The 24,605-nt window shown below is 36.8% G+C and overlaps 1 protein-coding gene across 1 annotated transcript in view; it reads right to left on the bottom strand.

Moving 5' to 3' along the window:
- The window catches only part of LOC140169405 (BOS complex subunit NOMO1-like), a 124,803-nt gene that overhangs the window by 63,790 nt on the left and 36,408 nt on the right, over positions 1-24,605 (bottom strand). Inside the window, 3 exon segments of the mRNA XM_072192664.1 lie at positions 2,261-2,413; positions 11,486-11,533; positions 11,536-11,558. Of these exon segments, the coding sequence (XP_072048765.1) occupies positions 2,261-2,413; positions 11,486-11,533; positions 11,536-11,558 (224 nt within the window).

Below are 24,605 nucleotides of genomic sequence, written 5' to 3' on the forward strand. Positions count from 1 at the left end.
AAATCCAATCAAATTGTGTAGGTTCAGCACATCAACTGAATAAGCATTGGGTTTTAATCCTTTGGTTTCAATTCAATATAATACATGTGGCAGCTATTTCTATTTCTCTACAGATATATCTTAGTATTGTTACTGCACTCAACTGATGGGGAAAAGTATTGATGGGATCATTGTCAAATTTGTAATAAGAGGATATAAACTAAATACACATCGGATGCATTCATAATTGATATGATATGATAAAAGCAATACAGCCATCAACATTGCAAAGTAAGGAGCATATTCACAGGGCATACTTCATTTCATGAGTCCGTTTCACAGAGTCTTTAACTATACACAAAGCACAATAATCAGGGTTAGCGGTGCCTGGTTAAAATAGGGGGTCCAGTGGAAATTATTTGGACCCCTTAAACCCCCCTTTAGTCTGAAAACAGGGCGTCCAAACCTAAAAACAAAGGGTCCAAAACTCCAAAATCTTTAAAAATTGAAAAAAAAAAAGAAAAATACCAAAAAGTTAATTTTAATTTAATTTAATTTAATTTAATTTAATTTAATTTAATTTAATTTAATTTAATTTAATTTAATTTAATTTAATTATTTCATTTTATATTATCTATATATTCCATGTCTACCGCCTGCTGCCTATACTGCCTATAGAGGGCAGTATATTTTTATTTACCAATGACGTCATTGTTATTTACATAAAATCCAAGATGGTGGACTCGATTTCATAAAGTTCGCGATCCGGGTTCGCGATACGGCCAAAACGGCTGCAGTTACTGTAAATTCTACTTCACAAATCAGTATTACTGTGTGATATATTAATTATTGAAGTAAATTAGTCTATAATTCACCATTTTAGGGGTACAGTTGTTTGGAAAATGATGTGCATATTATGCAATTTGGAGCCTAGAATGCCGGACTTTCGAAAGTTTTGGAACGCTAAAATAATGACCGCAAGCGATGAGAACTGAAAATTGTGGCGCCCAGCCTTGGATTTTCCGAAAAACAATGACTTTTTGTGGCCGATTTTGAACATTAATGACACCTTTATGTGAATAAATAGTTAACATTGTTAAATGGGGAGGATTTTTATTTCTACACAGCAAATCAGGCTGCGATTTGGATGCGTCCAGTTGAGATTTTTTGGACCCCCTAACCTCCTTGGATTTTCAAATTCAGTGCGTCCAAATTTACCCGTTTTCAAAATTTTGCGTCCAGGACGCAATGACGCATTAAAACGCCAACCCTGACAATAATCCTTTACAACCAGGATCAGCTTCCAGAGATTCTGTACCGGTATGGGGAGACAATTTAGCAGTGCACTATTATTGTTTTAGTAAGTGACATCAACGCGTTGAGGTAGCTGTGTCACATGCACATGTGGAGTCTTTGATTTTATGTGCATGGGACTGCATGTGTACATCAGCGCTTTGAGCCACATGAAAGGAAGACTCGATAGGCCCAAATTAGATTAAAATTGATAAAAATGCATATGCCAATGTTTATCACAAAATATGACATATTCTGTTCTTCTTAAAGAGGAAGCCCCTCCACAGCAGTTCTTCAGGGGTGTATCAAACCTGCCTGGTTATCAAATTAATCAGTGACAAGGTTATCTCTGAATTTGACAGGTGCTAATTGATTCAATGATATTAAAACATCAATTAGCACATGTCAAATTCAAAGATAACCTTGATACTGATTAATTTGATAACCAAGGTTTGGATCACCCCAGAAGAACTGCTCTAATGGAACTTCCTCTTTAGATTGAAGTTCACACAACTAAGGACTTTCAGAAACAGAGCCTCCCTATTTTGTGCTCATACATGTAAGTAGGGACATGGCAGGTTAGGTACATGTATGAATAATAGTCATTACTTAAATTACCCTATTATCCTGTACAAATATCTAGCAATTCCTTAGTGATTCAAAGGATATAATGTTCTCAGTCACATGTCTACATTCCACTGGTCATTGACATGCAAGTGTTGCCAAACCAATGATATTGTAGCCCAATTGGGCAACTTTTAACTCTCCTCAATTGACTTTAAAATGGTCAACATGATTTTGTGACTTTGTGGCAATTTTTGAAGCTTAAGCAGACAACTGTCAATGTTTAGCCATTTTAAAATCAATTTTTGAAGTTGGCACTTAGTTGTTGAAAATGATTTGTAGACATGACTTGATAAAAGTTAACTCAAATGCCTACTGACTCGAATGTCACACAATGTAACTACAATATACTAAGCATACAAACCTTCTGTGTAATTGTCTGTGAGAAAAGAATGAAATACACATCTTTTATTGGTTCTCCTTCGCTAAGCACCTGTCCCTGCACATCATAGCCTGATACAATAATGGGGGCGCTCTCACCACCGCTATCATGCGATACCACCAGCACGACGTCAGGCTGAAACAAATGAAAACATAACAAAATTGTCAGATCTAATCAAACTAATTGAAACTCATACTGCATAAACCATGACACAAGTACAATATATTTATAAAACTGTCATAGAGAGTAATTATTTGCTGTAACTTACAACCTCTTCCATTATATCACATTATCATCGTAAATAACACACAGACTGACCAAAACAAGCAAAATGCTGTCATTCAAACCAAACACATTTGGAGGAAAGTAGGGATAACATATAGGCCTAATAATGTATTGGAAAAAGAAATAATTGGACAATGGACACTCAAATTATACTTTCCGTTGGTTCCAATAAGCATGGCTCGAAAAAGTGGGGACTTTATGTTGGTGTTTAGAGGGAAATTCTGGTATAAGAAATTAACAGTTTTTCTAGCACTGCCAATATAAAGCAAAGGTTACAGCAAATACTTTCAGGCTCAAGTGTCGAGAATTCATATGAAGAGGAAAACTCACATATGCAGACCTCCTTGTATCACCCTCAAGTGTGTTTCCACCATCACGTTTCACGCACCCATGTCCTAACCGTGGAGTGTCATACATGTACATAATCGACTTACTGTGGAGTTCTTCGTATCACAAAATGGAAGGTGTTGTACACTCTACATAGGTCAAAGACACAATTTTTAAAGCTGTCGCAACCATGGAGATCCACGATTGCAATCGGACTCCATAGTTGGTACATAGACCCTCTATGGTTGGTATGTGTATAATGAAATACGAGAATCTCCACAGTTAGAATGCCGATACAGACACACAAAAACCTACATGTTTTGCAAAGTGTTGATCTAGAATTCTTTCTTTCATGGTTTTCAAAAATTGGGCCAAGAAGATTTTGGACCTTCCATTTAGACATTTTCTGCCCTTTGAAAAATATTTTCAAAATTTTGTATTTCTAGAATTGTGAAGGGTAGATCCTAAAATCTTGAAAACTTTATCTCACTTTGGCTAAATCTCTATTTAATGGACATTTGGAATGCAGACAGAGTACTGTCTTGAGCTCTTTAGCTATCAAAATAAAATAATATCAGTGCAGCTTTTAAAAACAATTTGCAAGAACCCTCATGGGATTATAGAGCGATATTTTATTCAGCAAACACATTGCAGCCTCATCCAACCCATCAGCGCATTTGTACTATGTACTGGGCTATTCTAGTTGAAATCCATAAAACCCCTATGGAAGACACAACCTTAATCTCCAACACAGGGGGTGTAGATTGCAAATGGAGTCACCCATTCAGATAACCCATTTGAAATTCATACTCCCTGTGTGGAAGATTGAGACCATGTCTTCCATAGGGGATGTATGGAATTCAACTGGAATGGCTGATTCTAATAACTAGGTACATTGTAACCTGGTAACATGAGCACAGACTATTCTCTCAGGAAGGGGGTCTCTCAGTTTTGTGTCCATGCTTGTGCACAAAATATACATATGTAGGAGTAGTAATAACAAGTAAAAAGGGGTCTGTTCGAAAGGGCACCAAAATCACAAATTGTGACTAAAAGGGTGTAAATTTGCTTTCCTTAGCGACACTATGACATATATCCCACCCGAGAAAGTTTGACATTTTGTATCATTGGGCAATTTCTATTTACAATCCCCACTACCCTTGTGGAAGATATTTTCCACAGGAGGAGAAAGAATTTCAAATGGAATTAGCACATTTTTAAACACCCAACTCACCCTCCCTCCATAGAAAATTAAGGTTGAATAGGTTTTGGAATTAAATCAATCCCAACCCATCACTAAATAGCAAATAGTTTTCAATTGGCAACTTCATCCTTTTTCATTCCCACTTTTCTTGTGAAAATAAAGCTTTTTCCTAAAATAACATTCTTTTATTTTTCTTTACTTCACAAAATATTACAGTCTTATCTGAAATGTATTAAGTCACGATCATTGATGGGCAAGATCATAGAGCTCTTAAAATTACACATCAAATCGAAATGCAATCATCGGCATGAAACTCTACTTAACAACAACATTCAAGATTTAGGTCAATGATGACATTCAATCATTATTAATACATTTTAGTTTGGTTAATTTAGCTTTATATAGTTTTTTGTTACGATTTCATTTTATTTCATACTGTATCTATTTACACTGCATTTCAATTTTATCATACCTTTATTGGATGCTGCATTGGGATACTCTGGTTGAAATTCACACACCCCATATGAAAGACATGACCTTAATCTCCCAAGCAGGAAGTGAGAGTTTCGAATGGGGTTACCTGAAAGGGTGACTCCATTTGAAATTGACACCCTTCTGACACCCCTGTGTGTAAGATTAATGAGAATGCCCCATCAGAGCAGTTTTTCTGGGGTAAACCAAACCTGCCTGGTTATCAAATTAATCAGTGACAAGGTTATTTCTGTATTTGACATATGCTAATTGATGTTTTAATGTTATTGCATCCATTAGCACCGGTCAAATTCAGAGATAACCTTGTCACTGATTAATTTGATAACCAAGCAGGTTTGATTCACCCCAGAAGAACTGCCCTGGTGGGATTTCCTGTTTAAGGTCATGTCTTCTATAAGGGGTATATGTATATCAACTAGAATACCCTATTTCTCACATATTTGCAACATTTGCCTGTGTAACTTAACTGAGGCCCAAACAGACTTTTCAAGGTCAATATTGCAATGTTTTGAGTCAAAATACTCTAGGCAGAAAAACACATTCATAAAAGTACATTTGTACTGGGCACTTAATTAAATCTAGCTAGAGAAAACAACAATAGTTTCTGAAATGCTGAAGCTATCCACAGAAGTTTTCTTCATGTCTAGCGTACATCACTCAGTTTCTCAAAGTTGTGCAGCGGTTCCCAAACTTTGGGTCGCAACCATTTTGGGGGATCCTGACCTCTTCTAAAAGGGGTTGCGGGACTTGACTGGGGAAAAAAATACATCACTGTGTATTAAAGTGAAGGGCATGATCATATTGGCAATATTTTGACCCATTTTAGGGCTATTTCATTATAAATGACAACATTGAGTCCCAAAAGGGGTCAAAATTCAAACTCATTTATTTCATGCAAATTCATTATCATTTCAAAGTTCAGATGGTGTGTCAATAATTCTCAAAATATTAGGCGTCAAACCCTCAGGAACCATTAAAAAATTAAATTGAATTTTTGCTGTGTAAAAAACATAGCTGCCGTCTGGAGGGACATTTTTTTAAACAATTTAATACACAACTTTGAAAGAGTATATGTAACCAACATTGGGTTCATACTTATTCATATTTAGTCTGTAATAATTGTTGTATGTTCCTTTACACTTCAGTGTCTTACATATGCCAGTTTCAATATAAAACAATTAGTAAATTGATACTAATCCAGATAAATGGTGCAAAATTACTACATATTTTAAGGATAAACTTTATCTTCACATGAAAAATTCATGAAATAGTCATTTTGTCCTGCCCAATAGCTACACTGATGCATAAGTGAGTATTCTGCGTCAATCTGTTGTACTAGTCATGGAAAACCTAAAATAAAAGACCCTCCTGTGTCATTTGTTCTGGATAGGACACATTTTTTAACACATAATAAAGCATACTTTAACTTTAGAAATAGCTGCATCAATATTATTGCATCAATATTATTGCATAAAAGATCCCCAGCATTTAAAATCCACTACAAACAGGGTTAATATTCTGGTTAAATTAGGAATATTGCAATTTTTAGATAACCGAAGTTCAATGCAGAATAATATCATATGTGTTCTCAACAACTGGACAAGAATTTGAACACTAAAGTGGTTTGTAAGCATAATTTGCAATAAAATGCAAAAATTTCTTGTGGGTTTGGCTCTTTGAAATTTTTATTTTTAGTTTGTTTACCAATTCATGGAAATGACATAATTGTGCTGGAGAGGACATTTGTTAAATTGCAAACAGAATCGTGGATACAGGCTTGCAAAATGCAACAAATACCAAATCATGTGCCACCTTGGTAGAAGGAAGACCACTCTTCCTCTACAAATTTCACATTCTATGATATAATCCTTCTTATTTCAACAATTAGTAATTAACTTCAGTTCTGGAGGACAAATTTTTAGCGCGGAACTGTGGTATCAAGAACAAGTGGTCTACTGTATGTAAAATAAATGAATTCCTCAATCAGTGCCCTGTCCCATCAATTGGTAATATAACACAGATTATACAGGTAGGGTAAGGGTTTATATTTCCTCTTTAATGTTAACAAAAATGGAGGCATGAATTGGAGAGGACACTCATTTTTTATTTAACATAAAATGCCAATTTTGCAAGAATCTCTGAATTTTAACATTTTGCACCAATTTTCACCATTCAACTTGCATGATGTTCCACACATATCATATTTTCATTGCAACAAGCACATTGCCATAGAATGTACCTAATTTTTCAAAGAATTAATTCAGAATACATGGGCAAAATGAAATGGGACTCCAAAATTGGGTTAAAAATGTACCTTTTGGCAATTTTTTATAAAAAAAATAGACAGAATTCTGTAAAAATGCTCATGTAGCTTGTAGTTTGTGGCATACTTAGAATTAAGTTAATAACACTGCATTATCACCCTAATTATATCAACCAGATATGATAAAAGCCATTTTTGTGAACGTGTCATTTATAATGAAATAGCCCCTTAGCACCAAAATGCCTCATTTGTGTGCACTTTGCACGCATTTGTTACAGTAAAATCATTTGGGGCAATTGTGCCCCTTTGGAAATTTTGCCAGGTATTCCGCTGATATGTTTCATTAAGTTTTTGTGCATGCTATGGGTCGTGCTATATTTTTCTTATGAATTTTGGGTTACACGAAAAAAAAAAAGTATGGGAAGTACAGTCTTATTGACTATCCCTGAATCATTTCACCAGCCTTTAGAATACTGGTCTATGATGTGTTGTCTTTTTGTTCTGCTTGATGCAATATTTTTGTTGTTGTATCGGCCAGTTTGTAATTTTTGTTAATTAGAATGTTGCCCATTCAAATGCTTGAAACTTGGCTTGTAAAGATCACAGGTGATCCAAAGAAGTGTCAACATTTCAGACAAGTTTGGTACTTTTTGTTTTGCCACTTCAGCATGTACATACACTGTGTGACCACAGAAGTGGAGTTCTGATTGGCCGATTGAATGACATGAACAGCTTTGAAACAGACCCATCATATATTAGTACCAAGCTGCATACATTGAGTGATTCTGGCCTGACCCTGTTCTTTAAATGTGATTTTCTGGGAGTAAGAGTAAAATCTGATGTAGAGTGTTTTTGTCTGGTTGGCCAGGTATTGGCAAAACAACTTTATAATGCCCTTAGGATTTCCGACTAGACAACCTGAGTATCATTACTATGTCATTATTCTCTGCAGGTTACTAGTAAGTATACATAGAAGTGTTATCAGCAAGGAACACACTAGAATTCACAAGTACATGTCAGGGCAAGCAAGCACGCAACAAGGAACATCTTCTTTTGTGTCCTTACACTCACAGCACTATAGGAAACCTTGCTGCATGGACACGTCATTGAACCTGTAATGAGAGGTGTGCTCCTCCAAGAGCAGGCATTGCAGCAGATGTTTCATAGTCTGTGGCACTGTACCACAATCAAGGTTGTTGAGCCCATGGCATGCAAGTATTCAGCAATACCTTGCATTGTCCAACACCCATTCTAAGGCGATTCAGACCATGTCTGTACTAGTCTGAGAGGGAACTGGTCAATATTTATACAGGGGATGTTGAATTTAGGGGAGGGAACATTGAAATTTTGAAGTTAGAAATGTGAGCAAAATATTTGTTACCAGTGACATCACATGATTAGTGTGCATTTCACTGGATGCAGGCTCAAAATGCGATGGTTTTGTCACAGGACTGGCACACACACAATGAAGAGTTGAAACACGTATCAAAGTGTGCCAGCTATTTTTTCCTTGATTGTTTTTTCCCTTCTACAGGTGACATCAATATGCTCTCATTAAGTAAATTATGTATGGGCAGAAAAAAAGTTGGTTGTTTCCCGGGGGGGGGGGGGTACTCAGTACAAATGACCATACGGGGGCGGGTGCCGCAAATATGGTTTGCATTTTCAGCCTTTTGGTATATCAATGGCCCTTTTTCAAAGCCTATTTTGGTATATGAATGGGTCCTTTTTCAAAATTTTCTCAATTTTTGGGAAAATAGCCCAATTTTTCCTTAATCTAGCCAAAATTTTCCCAAAATTTTGGGAAAATTTGTAAAAACTAAGACAGTTTGGGTTAAATTCGGCCGAAAATTTTGACTTTTGGTATATGAATGGGTCCAAATTTCTTGAAAAATTGGTATATTTATGGGTCCACTTTCAAATTCTCAGCGGCACGTCCCTACCAAAACCAAACTTGAGTACCCCCCGGGGTTGTTTCACTATATGGTGGGCACCAGCTTTTTAAAGTCGACATACAAATCAAATTCAATGCTGTTTTCTTCTATTGTTTATGGTGTAATTAAGGTATCATTTTTTAATTTCATAAATTTTATCATGGTGACAGCATATGTTGCAGCCAAAATCTTTTCAGAAAGGGTTGACCCAATTCTTCTCAGCATTTATTCATCTTCATCATGCTCCCACATTATGATATTGTTTCAAATATCAAGTATCTTGAATATATCAAGTATCCATTGAAATAATAAAAAAAGAGGGATCAAAATATTGCAGGCAAAATCTTGTCAGCATGGGCTGACCCAATTCTTTGCACCAAAGTTCCCATTTACAAAATATTATTACTAAATTCTGTTAAGTTATTGTTGCCGTCAGATTTTAGGGCAGCACAGTTCTTGTCGTGTGATGGCAGTTTTTGGGCGCCACAGGAACTTTTCTAGTAGAGATAGCAGGAAACCAGCACAACACATGAGAGATATTGCAAATATTATTGGGTTGACCTGCATTTTTCCAGCTCATTTCTTTGATTGCCAGTAGATTTAAAGCACCATACATTTTGTCAGTAATACTAATATAAGAATACTTCTACAATCTACATGAGAGGTTATAAAAATTATATAAGCAAACTCAAGTCAACAAAACAATTCTTTTTATTATGTTTTAGTGAAACAAATTTGATAAATTGATGAGACAACTTTAATCAGCAGTTGTTCAATTGTTATAAGTTAAATTTAAAATCACACATTTATAATAATGCTGTCGCTGGTCCAATACTGATGTGACAGACTCTCTTGACAGGGACTATAATTCCCCCCTGTCATCATAAACCATCGGTACACGACAGGTCATCACTACACGATGGTCAAAGGGCCATGTGTACTGACAGTCCATATTAACAAATTGGCCAAAATCTGTGATGTGCTCCTTTGTTTTGGCTTGTTTCAGTCCAAAATTAACTGGGACGGGAGAAGATTTCGCCTAAGAACTAGCCCCATTCACAAATTGCAGCACCCCTGGAATAACACAACCAAAGCCACCAGTGAGCTGAGACAACGGTACCCCTCCAATATAGCAGAAGCAAAGCCAGCAGTGGTATTTTAGATCATCATACGGGTATCAGAGTCCGAGCAGAAAGTATGCTAACTTTGCCTCTCCTACGTGCTCGATGATCACCCCTGGCCCTGGTGTTCACCATCGCGTACCAGGAACTCTGAACAATTAGAAAATTTACTTTGGTAGTGTTAACGGGTACAGTTGCGTACAGATTGGAACATTAGCAGTGTTCAGACAGTCATCCTTGAGGATTGGCATACTTGAAAATCCCAAGTCAATTTCTGACTGCATGTTCACATGACTCCATCAAAGGATGTAATCCTAGAATTTCACGATGCCAGGTGACGTCAGCTTTAGTATTACCAGCACAAGTTGTCCGTGACCTATCAAGTGGTACTGGATAGGTTAAGTTCAGCACTTAAGAAATAGGCATTCGCACTTCACAATCCCTTGGGATAAATTTGGGGACAAACTTAGGGATCGGAATCCTCAAGACATTACACAAGGTGACTCCCCAAGTTCCTGCTTGAGAACCGTGTTGCTTCAGCAAAAAACTGTGTGGCCGACCTTTTAAAAACTCGCTATGTAATGCCCCTAGGGGAATTATTACGACAAATTAATTTTGTCACTAGAGTATTGTGTATATAATGCCAGTATACACAATTAAGTTGAGTCAATTTGCGTTTTTTCATGTGTCTGCTGCACAAACATTAAATGTCGCAACTTTCCCTGGAGATGCCTTTAATTCACCTATAATCAAAGTAATTGTGGTAATAATATTAGTAATGAATGCCAAACACATCTGCCATCTTGGTTTTCAATTCCCATATCCCCAATGCAAAACAAACAACATTGGTTTGTGTGTGTCTGATGATACAATGTAGGAAATCACTTTATAAATTCCCATTATATAGTACTCACAATCGCATACTATAGATTGAATGTCAAACTGCTAATTGGAATAATTACTTTCAAGTATATATGGTCTTTGATAAATTTGACAACTAATGGATTATTATATAGCCACTAGTGAGTTCAATGTTCGACTGCATGTTCACCATTTGATGGGAGTCCAGATGTAGGAGGAGTTGGGTGAAATTTAACATGAGCAGTGATAAAATACAACCCAACATCACCTTCCCTGTGCAGTCTCTCACAACCTTCTTCTGTGGTGTGTTACAGGGGCAGGATTCCCTTGTATGAAATACACAGACTAATACACAACTGTGTTATGTGGGGCCCAGATCTTGAAAAGTAAATTTGTGGACAATTTATAAAGTGGAATTTCTGAAATGAAGGAATGCTTTGCAACAGCAAATAAATTTTATGGTGACACCCTGTATAGTATACAATTAATGTATGCTAACTCGTGCCCCATAATAATTTTTCAAAAAAGGCATGAACTGTACTATATTCTGTAAATCTTATTCAAAAATATTTTTTGTTTTCCGCTCACAACTCAGAAGTCGGTGGCCATTTACAAGTTGCTGGGCTACCAATTCAGGACCTGTATGACGACCCAAGATATTTATTTGAAGGCATTGTGATTTGCGAACGGGACTAGTTCTACCTTCAAGCCGGTACTTACCTGGTCAAATGTCCACTTTGGATGTGAAGCAGTGATGACATAATCACCTGGCAAGACTTCAGGAAAACTGTACCTACAAGAAATGAAAAGAACAAGAAAAGAAAAGTTGTCATAATTTGAGCATGGTCTGTGTGGTTTGTACAATCACATTACCTTGTTTGACAGCTTTGTGACATGATCTGATTCAACAAGGCAGGCAATTTAAGCAGCAATTGTGAAATTTAAATACTTGCAACATTTGTTAATGTTCAACAGTTAACTTAGACTATATTTACTGTATGTATTTATAAATATGCAAGTGATCACCTCTGTGCTGTCACTGAGGCATAGGATAATGGGGTGACCTTTTTTCACTTTTTTGTACAACATTATTCAATGAGAAATTTAAATGGGGAGAGGTATGATGTTGGTTTGCTTCTTATTTTAAAGGCAAATATTTGCCAACAAATGAGACAAGTTTTACCTTCATATCATTTTTACTTTTTTAATTGAATCCAATTTGAATGAAGTAATGTGTTACAATACAACCACTTTGGAAATAGGTCAACTTTATACAGATAAAATAAGCTTATTAGAGAACAATCACAAGTATTTTTGTGGTATTAGGGGGTTTATCCCTCGGAAAAAAAGAAGCAAAAAAATAAAAAATGGGCCTCCTCCATTTCCTTGAGTATTGTTAGTTGGAAAAGACTGAAAACCACTAACAATGCTAATTTTACATTGAAGAGGAAGAAAACTCCCCCATCAAATGAACCACAAAGTTAATTTTCTTTGGCCTGCTGTATACTCATTCAGCACACGATGACTAGTGAAGGAGGCAATGTAACTATAATTTCCCTTGGGTTGACTATGTACAAATTTCATTAAATGATATACTTCAAGATTCACATTAGTGAATAATGAACTCTATTCCATCAATGCAATGGGTCAACAACCTTGCCATTGATGAAATTTACCAACATGAGAGTTGCTGTACAGTGGAGTTATAAACTCCAGGAGCGCTTAGAGATCGATGTTGGCTAAATAAACTTCTCATGAATGCCTCAAGTACATGTTGTAAGGGAGCAATGATCAATGTAACTGGTAAAATTGAATTCCACATCCTGAAGGTAGGAAAGAAAGTATACTGATTCACCAAGATGGTTGGAGGGATGGCAATCTCAAGCTGCGGCTTCTTGTATACACGTGACATCAGGGGTAGCGCTAGAAAAAAAGAGTCCACAGGGACCCCTGAACATGAAGAAGTAGGGGGTCTGTAGTAGAGTTTGGTGAGTGAGAGTTGCACAAATGCAGCATAAATAGTATGTCTGTGGTAACGCTAGATTGAAAAAATCTGGGGGTCTGCAGGGACCCCAGAACTTGCAGAAAATTAAAAAATAGGGGGTCCGAACTGTCTTTTGGTGAGCCCAGGACCCCAAAATGCAGCCTAGCGCTATCACTGTGTGACATCAATGGAACCAGATGGCAAGATGACATGTCAACAAGCATGGTGGCTTTTGTATGTCATGACTAGTTTGTGGATGTTTCAATGTTGTTGGAGAGTGGGCTAGCTCAGCTATAGCTAGCTCAGCTGCTTGAGCATGTTGTCCACACTGCTGGAGTGCTGGTACTGTGATAGTTATGGCAAAATGGGCAGCACACCTCTGAACTACCTCCAATTTCTATATGGTAAAACATTTATTTAACCTGCAATGAGGCCGAGCATACTGGAAATGTTTTACTGGTCTCATTGCCACCAGTGACAAGTCCGATTTATCTACCTGGCTTCACAGAAATACATGTATATTAAAATCTCCCATCACTATCCACAATGGAATAAATATCAAGGTCATATCATTCGATATGGTTGATTTAATAAATTGTTTGTATCATAGTTTGTGTTGCTATGCATTTTGATAAGGGTAATGTTGCCAACCAAGTAGGAAATAAATCAGATATGCTAATCACAAGCAAAATATTATTCAAACTTATCACAAAATAGGTTTTACCGCAGATGAGACATAACAAAGTTTGTTGAATGTCTTATCACAGCAAAAAGTTCTTGCCTGAGAATCCAAACTTTTTTTGTATGAATCAGGCTTAACTTTAAGTTTGGAGTTATATAATGCTCCAGCAGTTTGGATCAGGGCTCCTGCTAGTCCGAGGTGCTCTGATGATAACACTCCGATCGCCATGCAATCTATGTGTAGTAGGCCAGTGGGACAACGGAACCGCTACGTGAACGAGCTAGGCTCCTGCTAGCCTTCAAAAGCACACAACTGTACAACCTGGTTGTGAAATGCGAGTCCCACAAATTTTTTTGGCATCTGTACGTATGTTGATGTCTTATAGGCAACAGACAATGCAATTTCACAGGGTTCCTGATCACCGGTAGTGCATCGCATCATATCTCAGCACCCAGTTTGATGCAAATATTTGACTATTTTCTTCCATTTTCCTGATGAGATTTTAAAGATTTATGTACATATTATTCTCTATAAGAAATTATGTGAATGCAAACTTGCTGACACTGTACGATAAAGTATTTATGCATTTATGCATGATGGAGATTTAGAAATTTTATTTCATGGGAAGTATATTGAGTAAGCTTAAAAACTAGCTTGATTGTGTTTTGAAATTCACTTGCATCCACACGGACGTAGGGCATTGATGCAGCTTGCTGAACAGTGCGTCCATTCCAACAATAGAAAATCGCATCCTGGACACATGGACGTGCCTTAGCGGGAGCCTTGGTTTAGATATTAGAAGCATGAATGAAAACAAGCACTGATATGATTTCCTGAAACTGCTTTAACATTTCCTGAAAATGTGTATTTCCCTATACTTTGCACAGGGAAGATCCAAGCTAAATTTCCTGAAATCAGGAAATTTAAGATTTAAATCCCTATAGAAGTAAAACACTGCATCACATCACTGCATCGGCCTGTAGAACAATACTAGTGGTATACCTACCACCATGGAAGAGCACGCTACTACTTTTAATTTAGTTCATACCGTCCACAGGAAAAGTTTCTCATACCTAAACTATTACTGGGGTTTACATGGTTGTATGAGCTTTCTTTAGATGCTCAAATCTCAATTGCTGGGGTAAAGTGGGGACAAGACCAGGCCAACCACCTTTACATTTGCAAGTCATTGTAAGTCAATCTTGTTAGAGGTATTTGAATTCAGACACCAGCTTTGGGATGCATGGAGGATCAAATTTGGAGAGACACATTTTAATTTTCACCATACACTCATACTTATATTTGTCATAGTTGATGAGATAATGAAATCAAAGACACTAGTAGTGAGTATCTTTGATGAAATGCCATACCTCACATATACCCTTGTTTCCCCCCATGAGTTTTAATGTAAGGGTTAGGTTTGTAATAAGGTTTAAGATTACATGATAGTTTTAGCAATATAATTAGGATTCCGGTTACCATAGGGCTATATAGTTTTTATGGTAAAGTTAACCACAAGGTGCAGAGGGTAATCTCAAATTAGGGACCAGTCACTATTTATACCAGTGGGGAGAGGAATGGGGGATTTCAATTTGTTTTTTGACAAAAAATTTCACATTCCCTCCACTTTTAAAATTTTGCCACCCCACCAATATTTTATGAAATTTTTCCATTTAAAATTTCACTTCTTTCACTCTTTCCTGGCAAAAAAAAATGGATCCCTCCTTACTCACATACAAATTTCACATTTCCAATAAATGCCCATTCCCCCTGGAATAAATAATGACCACTCCCTTAATCTGGTCAATAAGATAAGGTTTCTACAACTTTGAATGGTGCAAGTAACTTGTTGGACTAAATCCATCAGTTATATACACTGCGCATGTATGTGTTATGCTTGTAGTGACGACTAAACAACTTGCTGCTAGTATCGTGTCAAAACTCATAAACATATTCTCACACAACTTAGGTTGTGCTGTAATTTGCGCCATAGGGTGAATGCCTATCGGCGCCTACGTTTTACTGTGCTATTGTGACAGGATTGTGACATGTTCTAAAAATATGTGTTCAAAATCTAATGCAGTCAAACAGTTTCTGTTCCCTGGATTCTGAGGAAAAGTCTGACATTTTTCAATGCATAAGTTTCTCAGTTGTGAACTCAGAAATTTGATAAATGAGGGCAGCAGTTTTGTATCTTGTTTTGGTGGTCAAAAAATCTGGGTAATAATTGTGATAGCTCAGTGCTACCTGATACCCTCTGAGATGATTCAACTAGCTCCGCTTCGATCATGCTACTGGGCGTTGCAGTCCGCAAATTGAACCATTCTAGTTTGTAGGTCAAGTCATGTGGGGGCTTATACATGAATGAAGCCTGTCTGAGTTCTAATGTCATCTTCATTGATCAGGTAATCGCATAAGCTACACAAAGCACCAGTACCATTAAAGATAATGCATGTTTTGGATTCATGGAGAAACTTTTGAAAATGAAGCCCGTCTGTCTTCTAATGTTATCGATCAGGTAATCGCATAAGCTAAACAAAGCACCAGTGCCATTAAAGATAATGCATGTTTTGGATACCTGTAGAAGCTATTCTTCTGTCTGATAAAAGCAACAACAACAGAATATGAAGCTTACTGCGGAAGTAGAGTGAGGTGAATGCAAACATCCATGCCTGCTTCTTTAGCCACAGATAAAAACGGCTAGAGAATAGAAAACTACTTCACAGCAATCATGTTGAACAGTTTGCTTGTTGCCTTCGGAGCGCAATATTGATTTCATTCAGCCCCTAGAACCCCAAAAAGGCCAAGTCCATGCACTTTGATTTGCAAATGTTGTGTGTAATTAGTAACAAGATGCGGATGCAACTTGTATTTCAGTAGTATACCATGTAGTCAAAAATATTTTGTTACTGTTACCTGAGAGACCTTAAAAAACTGCTGACCAAAAAGGGTTGTTTCCCAATTCCCACAAACAATTGCTTGTAAGTTGCATGCTCCCACTAAAATAGACCTTTTTATGGCCATTTTGAACAGTTTAAGATGAAAATGTGGTCCCTTTTATTTATTTTTTCTTTCTATTTTGGACCTTCAACAATTTTACATTGCTTTTGCCTTGAAAAGATTTTTTGGGGGGGGGGGGAGGTGGCTGTACACCTCTCCCATGCCCTTTTCATACAAAGTCTCTTAAGTCTGAACACTAGTGAACAGTTGCTATTCTTTTGTGTACATTATAATGGTCCATCACCAATTGCTTGACAGTATTCTTATGGTGGTACCATGATCACCTGATAAATTTGTAAATTAAAATGAAAAATTTCAATACGTTTGACTTTTTTCCATACTGTTTCTAAATTTATTTGTCACACTTGTAAACAGTTATATTGTGAAAATAAGACAGCAGCATTGGTAATCAGTGCTTGCTTCTCATCTTCTCAAAATTGGCATTTACCTCCCCACAAGCTGTATCATCAGAAGTATAGCTAAATCTGGAAAAAAAGTTTAATTTTAACTTTCTTTCAATTTTACAGATGGAAACAGATGGAAAGAGAAAAAAGTAATGTTTAAGCATTATCACACAAATCAATTGCAATTTAAATGGGATTGCATGTTGTATTTATAGAAGAATCATACAATCAAATGTCACAATGGTCAATCAAATGTCATATGGTCAAGTATAGCTAAAACTGGTAAAAAAAAAGTATAATTTTAACTTTCCGTCAATGTTACCGATGGAAAAAAAGAAAAGTAACTTTTAAGCATCATCACACAAATCAATTGCAATTTAAATGGGATTGCATGTTATATTTACAGAAGAATCATACAATCAAATGTCATATGGTCCAGCAGGGTTGCCAGTATTTTCATACAAAATGTGGTGTTAATTTTGTCAAGGTGGCGGCGGCAGGTGGTGCTTAATAAGTCCAACTTCCAGTCAAGTGAAAAAAGCATGCTTTGTAATCACCAGAATCACCTAGGAGCGGCTTAAGTTGTTTAGTCAAGTGCTTTTTTGCCCAATTGGGTGATTTATGTTCGAAATTCAGGAAAAACCACCAAAATATCTGTTATTGAGCGCTTTTTTAAATTAAAAATACTGGGCTACTTGAGAATCATTCACCACGACCTACTATGCCAATTCACCGTGCCTTGGCATTGAAAGGTTTGGCAACACTGCCTGTACTGGCCCTGTAGCTACATGAATCTGGAAACCTAAATCAATGATGTGGATGGAACTAAAATCAGTCAAATAGCTATTCAAATAAGATTTAGTCAGTTCCAGAAACTACGTGTAACATGAGAAAGTGACCAATTTGAGACCTGAATCCTGATTTACTGATCTCATATATTGCTACTATGGCTATCAGGAGGGGAACCCCATATTCTACATTTAGTCAATTTCAGCAACTACGTGTAACATGACAAAGTGACAAATTTTCACTGATCTCATTGTACATGTATTGCTACTATGGCTATCAGGAGGGGAAACCCCCCAAAACATCACATTTATCAGGGATCAACAGGAAATCCTGAAATAATGGGAAAAAACTTCAAAATCTGTATTTCGAAAGGATAAAAAATCCTGAATTCAGGATTAATTCTGGAAACTTACATCCCTAATTTACATTTCGTCGTCTGCTTCACATACTGTCGTATCTCAAAAGGCTGCCTTGTGTGATTTTTTTTATTATGGGCATCTAATTGCTATAAGATACACTGTAAAAGTAACTTAATGTAAAGGTATTATCACAATATTACAACCCTATGTCCGTTCATCAAAGAAAGAAGCATGCTTTTATAACATGACAATATGAAATACAACAATATAAATAACAAAGTCTTAGTCACACGAGGCAGCTGTTTAAGATCTAGGCAGTATGCGATGCAGACGACAACTTTTGCTTGGCATATTGAGCTCCAGCTAAAGAATGACTACTAAAGGCTGTGTTTCTGGAGTGGGGCGGGGAAATGTCAAACGCCACTAAAAGAAAAGCTTGTGCAGCATGAAGAAAGTGTCCTTTAAATGTCAATTTTTCTATTTTCAAATTTAAAGAGTTATCAAAGCATGATAATTTTCCAGTAGTGTTATCAAAAGTGATATTCTGCAAATGTCAAAGTCCTAGGCAGGTTGGAGGAGGGCATAACCTAGCGGTGTTTGCACTCAAATATATTGAGACAAATAAAGCTGCAATGCAAGAACACATGGTATCGGTTCTAGAAAGGAGATCCCAAAGCTTGATATAAGGGGTGTCATCCATCCCATGTTCATTAATTTTTATTACTATTGACCATAACTCAAGAACTGCAAGACCTATGAAAATATAAATGATAAATGCGATTATTAGATTCATTTCCCATACGAAAATGTAAATTGTTATCCTCGGTATAGCACTTTGTTTTGCCGAATTTGACAGCTTTGCTCACACTATGAGAAAGAAATAACAGTACGAACATACACTAATTCTATTTTCATCCTTACGTCTTCATAAGATTGCTTTCCCGTTAAAAATTTTCATTTGTAAAAATCGGAACTTCAATTAATTTTGGGTGTTTTGGTTCAGCAAATCGCTGATAATTCCTTTAAAAAAAAAGCCATAATGTGTGATTTGCTTCACAGCGATGCCCTCAATTTTACTCGTATTTCTACTGTCTGTCTGTCTTATGAAACACCCGGAGGAACTCGGCTGGGGCGATTATTAAATGCCATCACGCCAAGCTGACACAAGGTCAATTTCTACAAACTTTTACATCTATTTGGAAACATCATAGCTAGCCTGATGGTAAAATGATTACTCTTGGGTCTATTGAGTGGAGGCAATGACCAAGATGGGGTTTGAACCCCACAACCTTACGATCATGAGTCCAATGCTATAGCTACTGCGCCACACGACCCTACTTTTTGCATTCAGTGGTGTACTAAAATACCACGTAAAAGACTAAGCCTGAAGCCGGGTCGATCCGGTTTTATTCAGAGTTCATCGATTGTCTGCTTGCTAACATCTCCGTGGATGTCAACTTATGTGTACACACGCCGAAAAGTGCGATGCTCCGTGCAGTATTACATGTTACAAACGGCGAGCATAGTACACACATTGTAGGGGCTGGAATGAAATCGCAATTTTCTTTGTTATACCTCATTTGTTTGGCTCAAACTTAAAAGGGGATAATGTGATCAGTGAAAACAAATATTTAAATAGGAATCTATTCTATTCTTTATGCAAATCACACATGAGGCAACATGCTCAGATGGGTTGAATGACTCCATCTGGCAATTTGCAGCATTATATGAATGGTGGCCTCCCTGAAATACATTTTATTTTTATCATAGTGTTTTGGCAAAAATAAATACAAAATCTCCTCGACATCCCCTCTATTCTTGCTGAAACTAAAAATAATTTCATGCACCGGCAGTACATTGTATATAATGGCCTAAAATAAATGATTGCCCTTTAAAAAAAGCTCCAAAGTGACGGTCGGTCGGTCATTTTTCCCCATTTATTGCCACATTAAAATTTTTTTAAATGCAAGCTCACCACAAATACTATGGTAAACAATATTAGAGTTGTGCGATACGCAAATTACAAACAGGCAAAACATTTTGTGAATTTTTATACCAAATACATTAGATATATATGCAAATTAAAATATAAAAAAAACCAAAAACATGATGCCATTTTTATCAGATTTTAGATACCAATCATTTTTAGGCCTACATCTACATGGTCCTTGATCATCACAGTGCATACATGTATTGGAGTCACTCCACTCAAAATTTACACTCACTGTGTGGAAGATTAAGGTTGTGCTTTCCCAGGGGGTGTATGGGTTTCAACTGGAATAGCCCAATGTGATGTGATCAAGCAAAGCAAGTTATCTGATATGCAAAATTGTTAAAGTTACTTTTACATGTATTCGCTACTTGCATGGTTCGGCCATTATGCACTATGTGCGGGGAGAGCCTTGAACTGGCAGCATACATGAATGGGAATTGAACCAGTCATATAACATTCTGTGTAAAGTTACGTAACTCTTTCTTTCATGTATGCTGTCAGTTCGAGGCTCTTCCCGCACATAGTTCATAATGGCGGAACCATGCAAGTAGCGAATATGTTTCGATCTTCTCGCTGAAAAAATCCAGCAAAATATTGGACTTGAATAGCCAGCTTTCACTTTTGCGTTGGCTGCATTTCACATTAAATTACTCCTTCTTTTCTTGATCAATGCGCATTATTTCCTCCCCTATTGAAGCAATTAGCTATCTGACAAGCTACAGGTGCCTCAGGGAACTCTCACCACCAACTGTTATTTTTATGGCAATAAACTGACATCTGATGACATGGAAATAGGGAGAGCTAGGCAGTTTTCAAATTAAAGAAACAATTAATGTTGTCACATAACATGATTTTTGGTTATCCGCCAAATTCTTTTATTTTTAATATAAAACTTTTGGCAACATTATTGATCCTAATCATTGCCACATACACTGTACAACTTCACAAGATGAAATCGGAGGGGGGGGGGGGGCCACTCGATATTCCTGGGTATATCAATGACCCCTTTTTTTTTAGGCCAATCGAACTTTGCTAAAAACATGGGGAGAGTTGTAAAAACTCTGGCAATTTGACCAAAAGTTTGAACTTTAGTATAGCGATGAGTCCAAATTAACCCAATTAAAAGCCACTAAAATGAAGTACACTTTTGCAGCCTAGTCACTCATGGGGCCATTCCTTGATTGAAAAGAGATAGATATACATGCTTTTAAACACATTAACCAACTGATAATGTTCACTTTCTTGACAGAGTTCATCCATAACCACTCATGCTAAAAATGCAATGTGGCAGTGACTTGAGGGCAAATTTGGAATCAACGTTTCTTGGCATCAATGGGCTGCAATAAATATACATGTATGGGGTGATTGAAGACTGCACACCTGAAACTGACCTTCCGTGAAAAAAGCTGAAAATGCTCAAATAAAAAAGCGGAAAGCAGTGTGAAATTGGGGTAAAATAGCTCAAACAGGGTTGAAAAGAAAAGAAAACACATAACATTTGAGAAACTAAAAAAGCTGAAATCTGCTAAAAAGCTGAATTTTAGTTTCGGATGTGAGACTAGAATCCTCAAGCTTTGCAATGCCTTATGACGTCAGATTTGGGTTTACAACCGGAAACGTACTTGTGGCATGCCGAATTGAACCATATTAAATATAGCCAAATCAAGGTGATAGGAGTGCTCGAGGACCACTTCAGGATAACTTGGGCAAATTGTGATATCCCCAAAATTTCTTGGGGATTGAGGACATTTTTTTATTGATACATATTGTGTTTCTGGTGCTGTTTTAGTTTTTAAAAGCACATAATATAATTAAATGGCTATTGCACTTTTAATGATCTCCCACACTGGCAATTTCATGCTCCTGTTCCTACAGCCGCTTCAAGAAATTGTGCCAAGAAAGCTAATCTTAGGTTAATTCAGGGTAGGTACATTAAAAATGTCTTCCTCACTTATCTCAGTGAAAAATTAGGTCATTCTATTACTTAACTAATTATAGGAGGGGCATTGGGGCGTTATCAACTCTTAATGCACAAGGTGCTTTACGAAAAAGGGGGAATGAAACAAGAAAAGTTTACTTGGATGCAGTTTTGATCCAGAGCCACATGTGCTAGACACATAGTTTTCCTGGCAGTTTGTGCATTGAGCTTTTCGATGTTTGGCAGGGTTTAGGTTAAATGTATCTTCCAGTAACCATCTATGTGTAGCTGCAGTCTGTGGCCTTCCTGGATTAAATAGTCATACAAAGTCTATTACTAGTATTAAGTCAAAATAAGAGTAGGTTTGATGGTCCAAAGCCAGATAACTTTTGTACTGGTCTAAAAAAACTGTGTCTCGTTCAAAATGCAAAGTTATAATTTGTGGATTTTATTCAAGTCAACCATGAATGATGAATGGTTGTAGCATTTAGCTCTACATTGTTGTAGGTCCAGAGACACTCTGGACAGTTAATTCCCTCTCCCTATTTTTTTTGTTTAATTCCAGGTATAGTCCTACTGTCCAATATTGGTAATTTTTCACCTAAAAAAGGGGCGGGACTATACGGTACTCAAATCAGTACCGTACTACTGCAAAATTTATTTGTTCCAAAACACTGTCTATAAATTTACATCATTGAACTAAATTTAAAAACAAATAATATCCAGCTGAAACATGTCCTGTCGGCCGCTGTGTTAAGCTTCATTTAATTAGCCCAGTAGCACATCTACAAGTTTTGAATAACTTTCTCTGCCAATAAGCAGCATTCATGACATACAATGTAGTACTCAATTGGAAGACAATTAAATCCATTTCTATGCATTGACATTCAAATGTCACTCCTTCCATTATTGTAATTCTATTTCACATTTAACTTGTTATTGCTAAAACACCCCAAGCATAGTTAACATTAGCAGCGCCTGTCCTCATTTCTTCAAAGAACCCCATTATTACTTTTTTTGCTATGGAAGAAAACAATGGTAAGCGTGCAAGAAAACAAGCAATCATGTCGCTTGATTTGAGCATTCCTTACCATTATCACACTTCCTACACACAAGTTACAGAGGAATGTGCTTATATTGCCTCAGATCTGCCCTTCGAGGTAAAACGGCAGTATCTGTTATTGTAGGTAATAAGACATACAGTTTTTGGCTTAGAGGCAGGTGTTGCAGAACCAGTTTGCTCTCAACGTAAAAATGGTAGTCTCTATATTAAAGAAAATAACACAGCAAATGACCTACTGGGTCTTCAGTGGGAAGCAGTTCATTTGAAATGTTTTGAATAAGCCTGCTCCCCAAGTAAAAAGGCGTATCTGCTAGTGATTAAGCAACTAGATATTGTATTTTTACTTTGGAGGACTTCTTGTTGTGTCTTTACATCACATCATACTGACCTACTTCATGAATTGACAGAAAAAGTTTACCATAAAATTTAATAAGAGCAAGTCTGAATATATGTGGATGCATTGTGAAGTTTTCTAACACTTCTTGCAAAATAGGTTACATGCACAACATGACCATGTCACAATAATTTATGTCCAGAATCATTGGCTTTTGTTGACATTCTGGATATATTTATTCACAATGTTTCATGGTCTTGTCCCAAGTCCTGAGAACTCAGAGCACACACACTATACTGCTAAGCCACATTCACAGAGTGACCAGGATAAACTAAAAGTTGACAGCACTGGTGTTCTACCAATGAGCTATTCCTTGATGTCAATCTTTGTAGCTTTAAACTTGTCCAGCCTGATGTTTACTACAGGCCAACCCTTGCAACGGCTGTGACACTTGCTATGTAGCTTTAGCATTGTCACTCATAAATTTAAGCTCTGATATTTCCATGTAAAGAAGTAAAGTGTGTCACAGATAAAGGGTTGTGATGAAATGCCTGATATCAGCAGCAGATATAAGTATTGATAGAGTACCTGATATCAGCAATAGATGTAGGCATTGATGAACTACCTAATATCAGCAGTAGATATAAATATTGATGGCATACCTGATACCAGCAGTAGATGTAGGCATTGATGAACTACCTGATATCAGCAGTAGATATAGATATTGATGGCATACCTGATACCAGCAGTAGATGTAGGCATTGATGAACTACCTGATATCAGCAGTAGCTATATGTATTGATGAACTACCTGCTATCAGCAGTAGATATAGGCATTGATGAACTGCCTGCTATCAGCAGTAGATATAGGCATTGATAAACCACGTGATATCAGCAATAGATGTAGGCATTCATGAACTACCTAATATCAGCAGTAGATATAGATATTGATGGCATACCTGATACCAGCAGTAGATGTAGGCATTGATGAACTACCTGATATCAGCAGTAGATATAGATATTGATGGCATACCTGATACCAGCAGTAGATGTAGGCATTGATGAACTACCTGATATCAGCAGTAGCTATATGTATTGATGAACTACCTGCTATCAGCAGTAGATATAGGCATTGATGAACTACCTGCTATCAGCAGTAGATATAGGCATTGATAAACTACCTGATATCAGCAGTAGATATAGGCATTGATGAACTACCTAATATCAGCAGTAGATATAGGCATCTATAGATGAACTACACAATAACAGCAGTAGATATAAACATTGATGAACTACTGCTATCAGTAGTAGATAG

The sequence above is a fragment of the Amphiura filiformis genome, chromosome 14 (assembly GCF_039555335.1).
Source record: "Amphiura filiformis chromosome 14, Afil_fr2py, whole genome shotgun sequence".
NCBI classification, from domain to species: Eukaryota; Metazoa; Echinodermata; class Ophiuroidea; order Amphilepidida; family Amphiuridae; genus Amphiura; species Amphiura filiformis.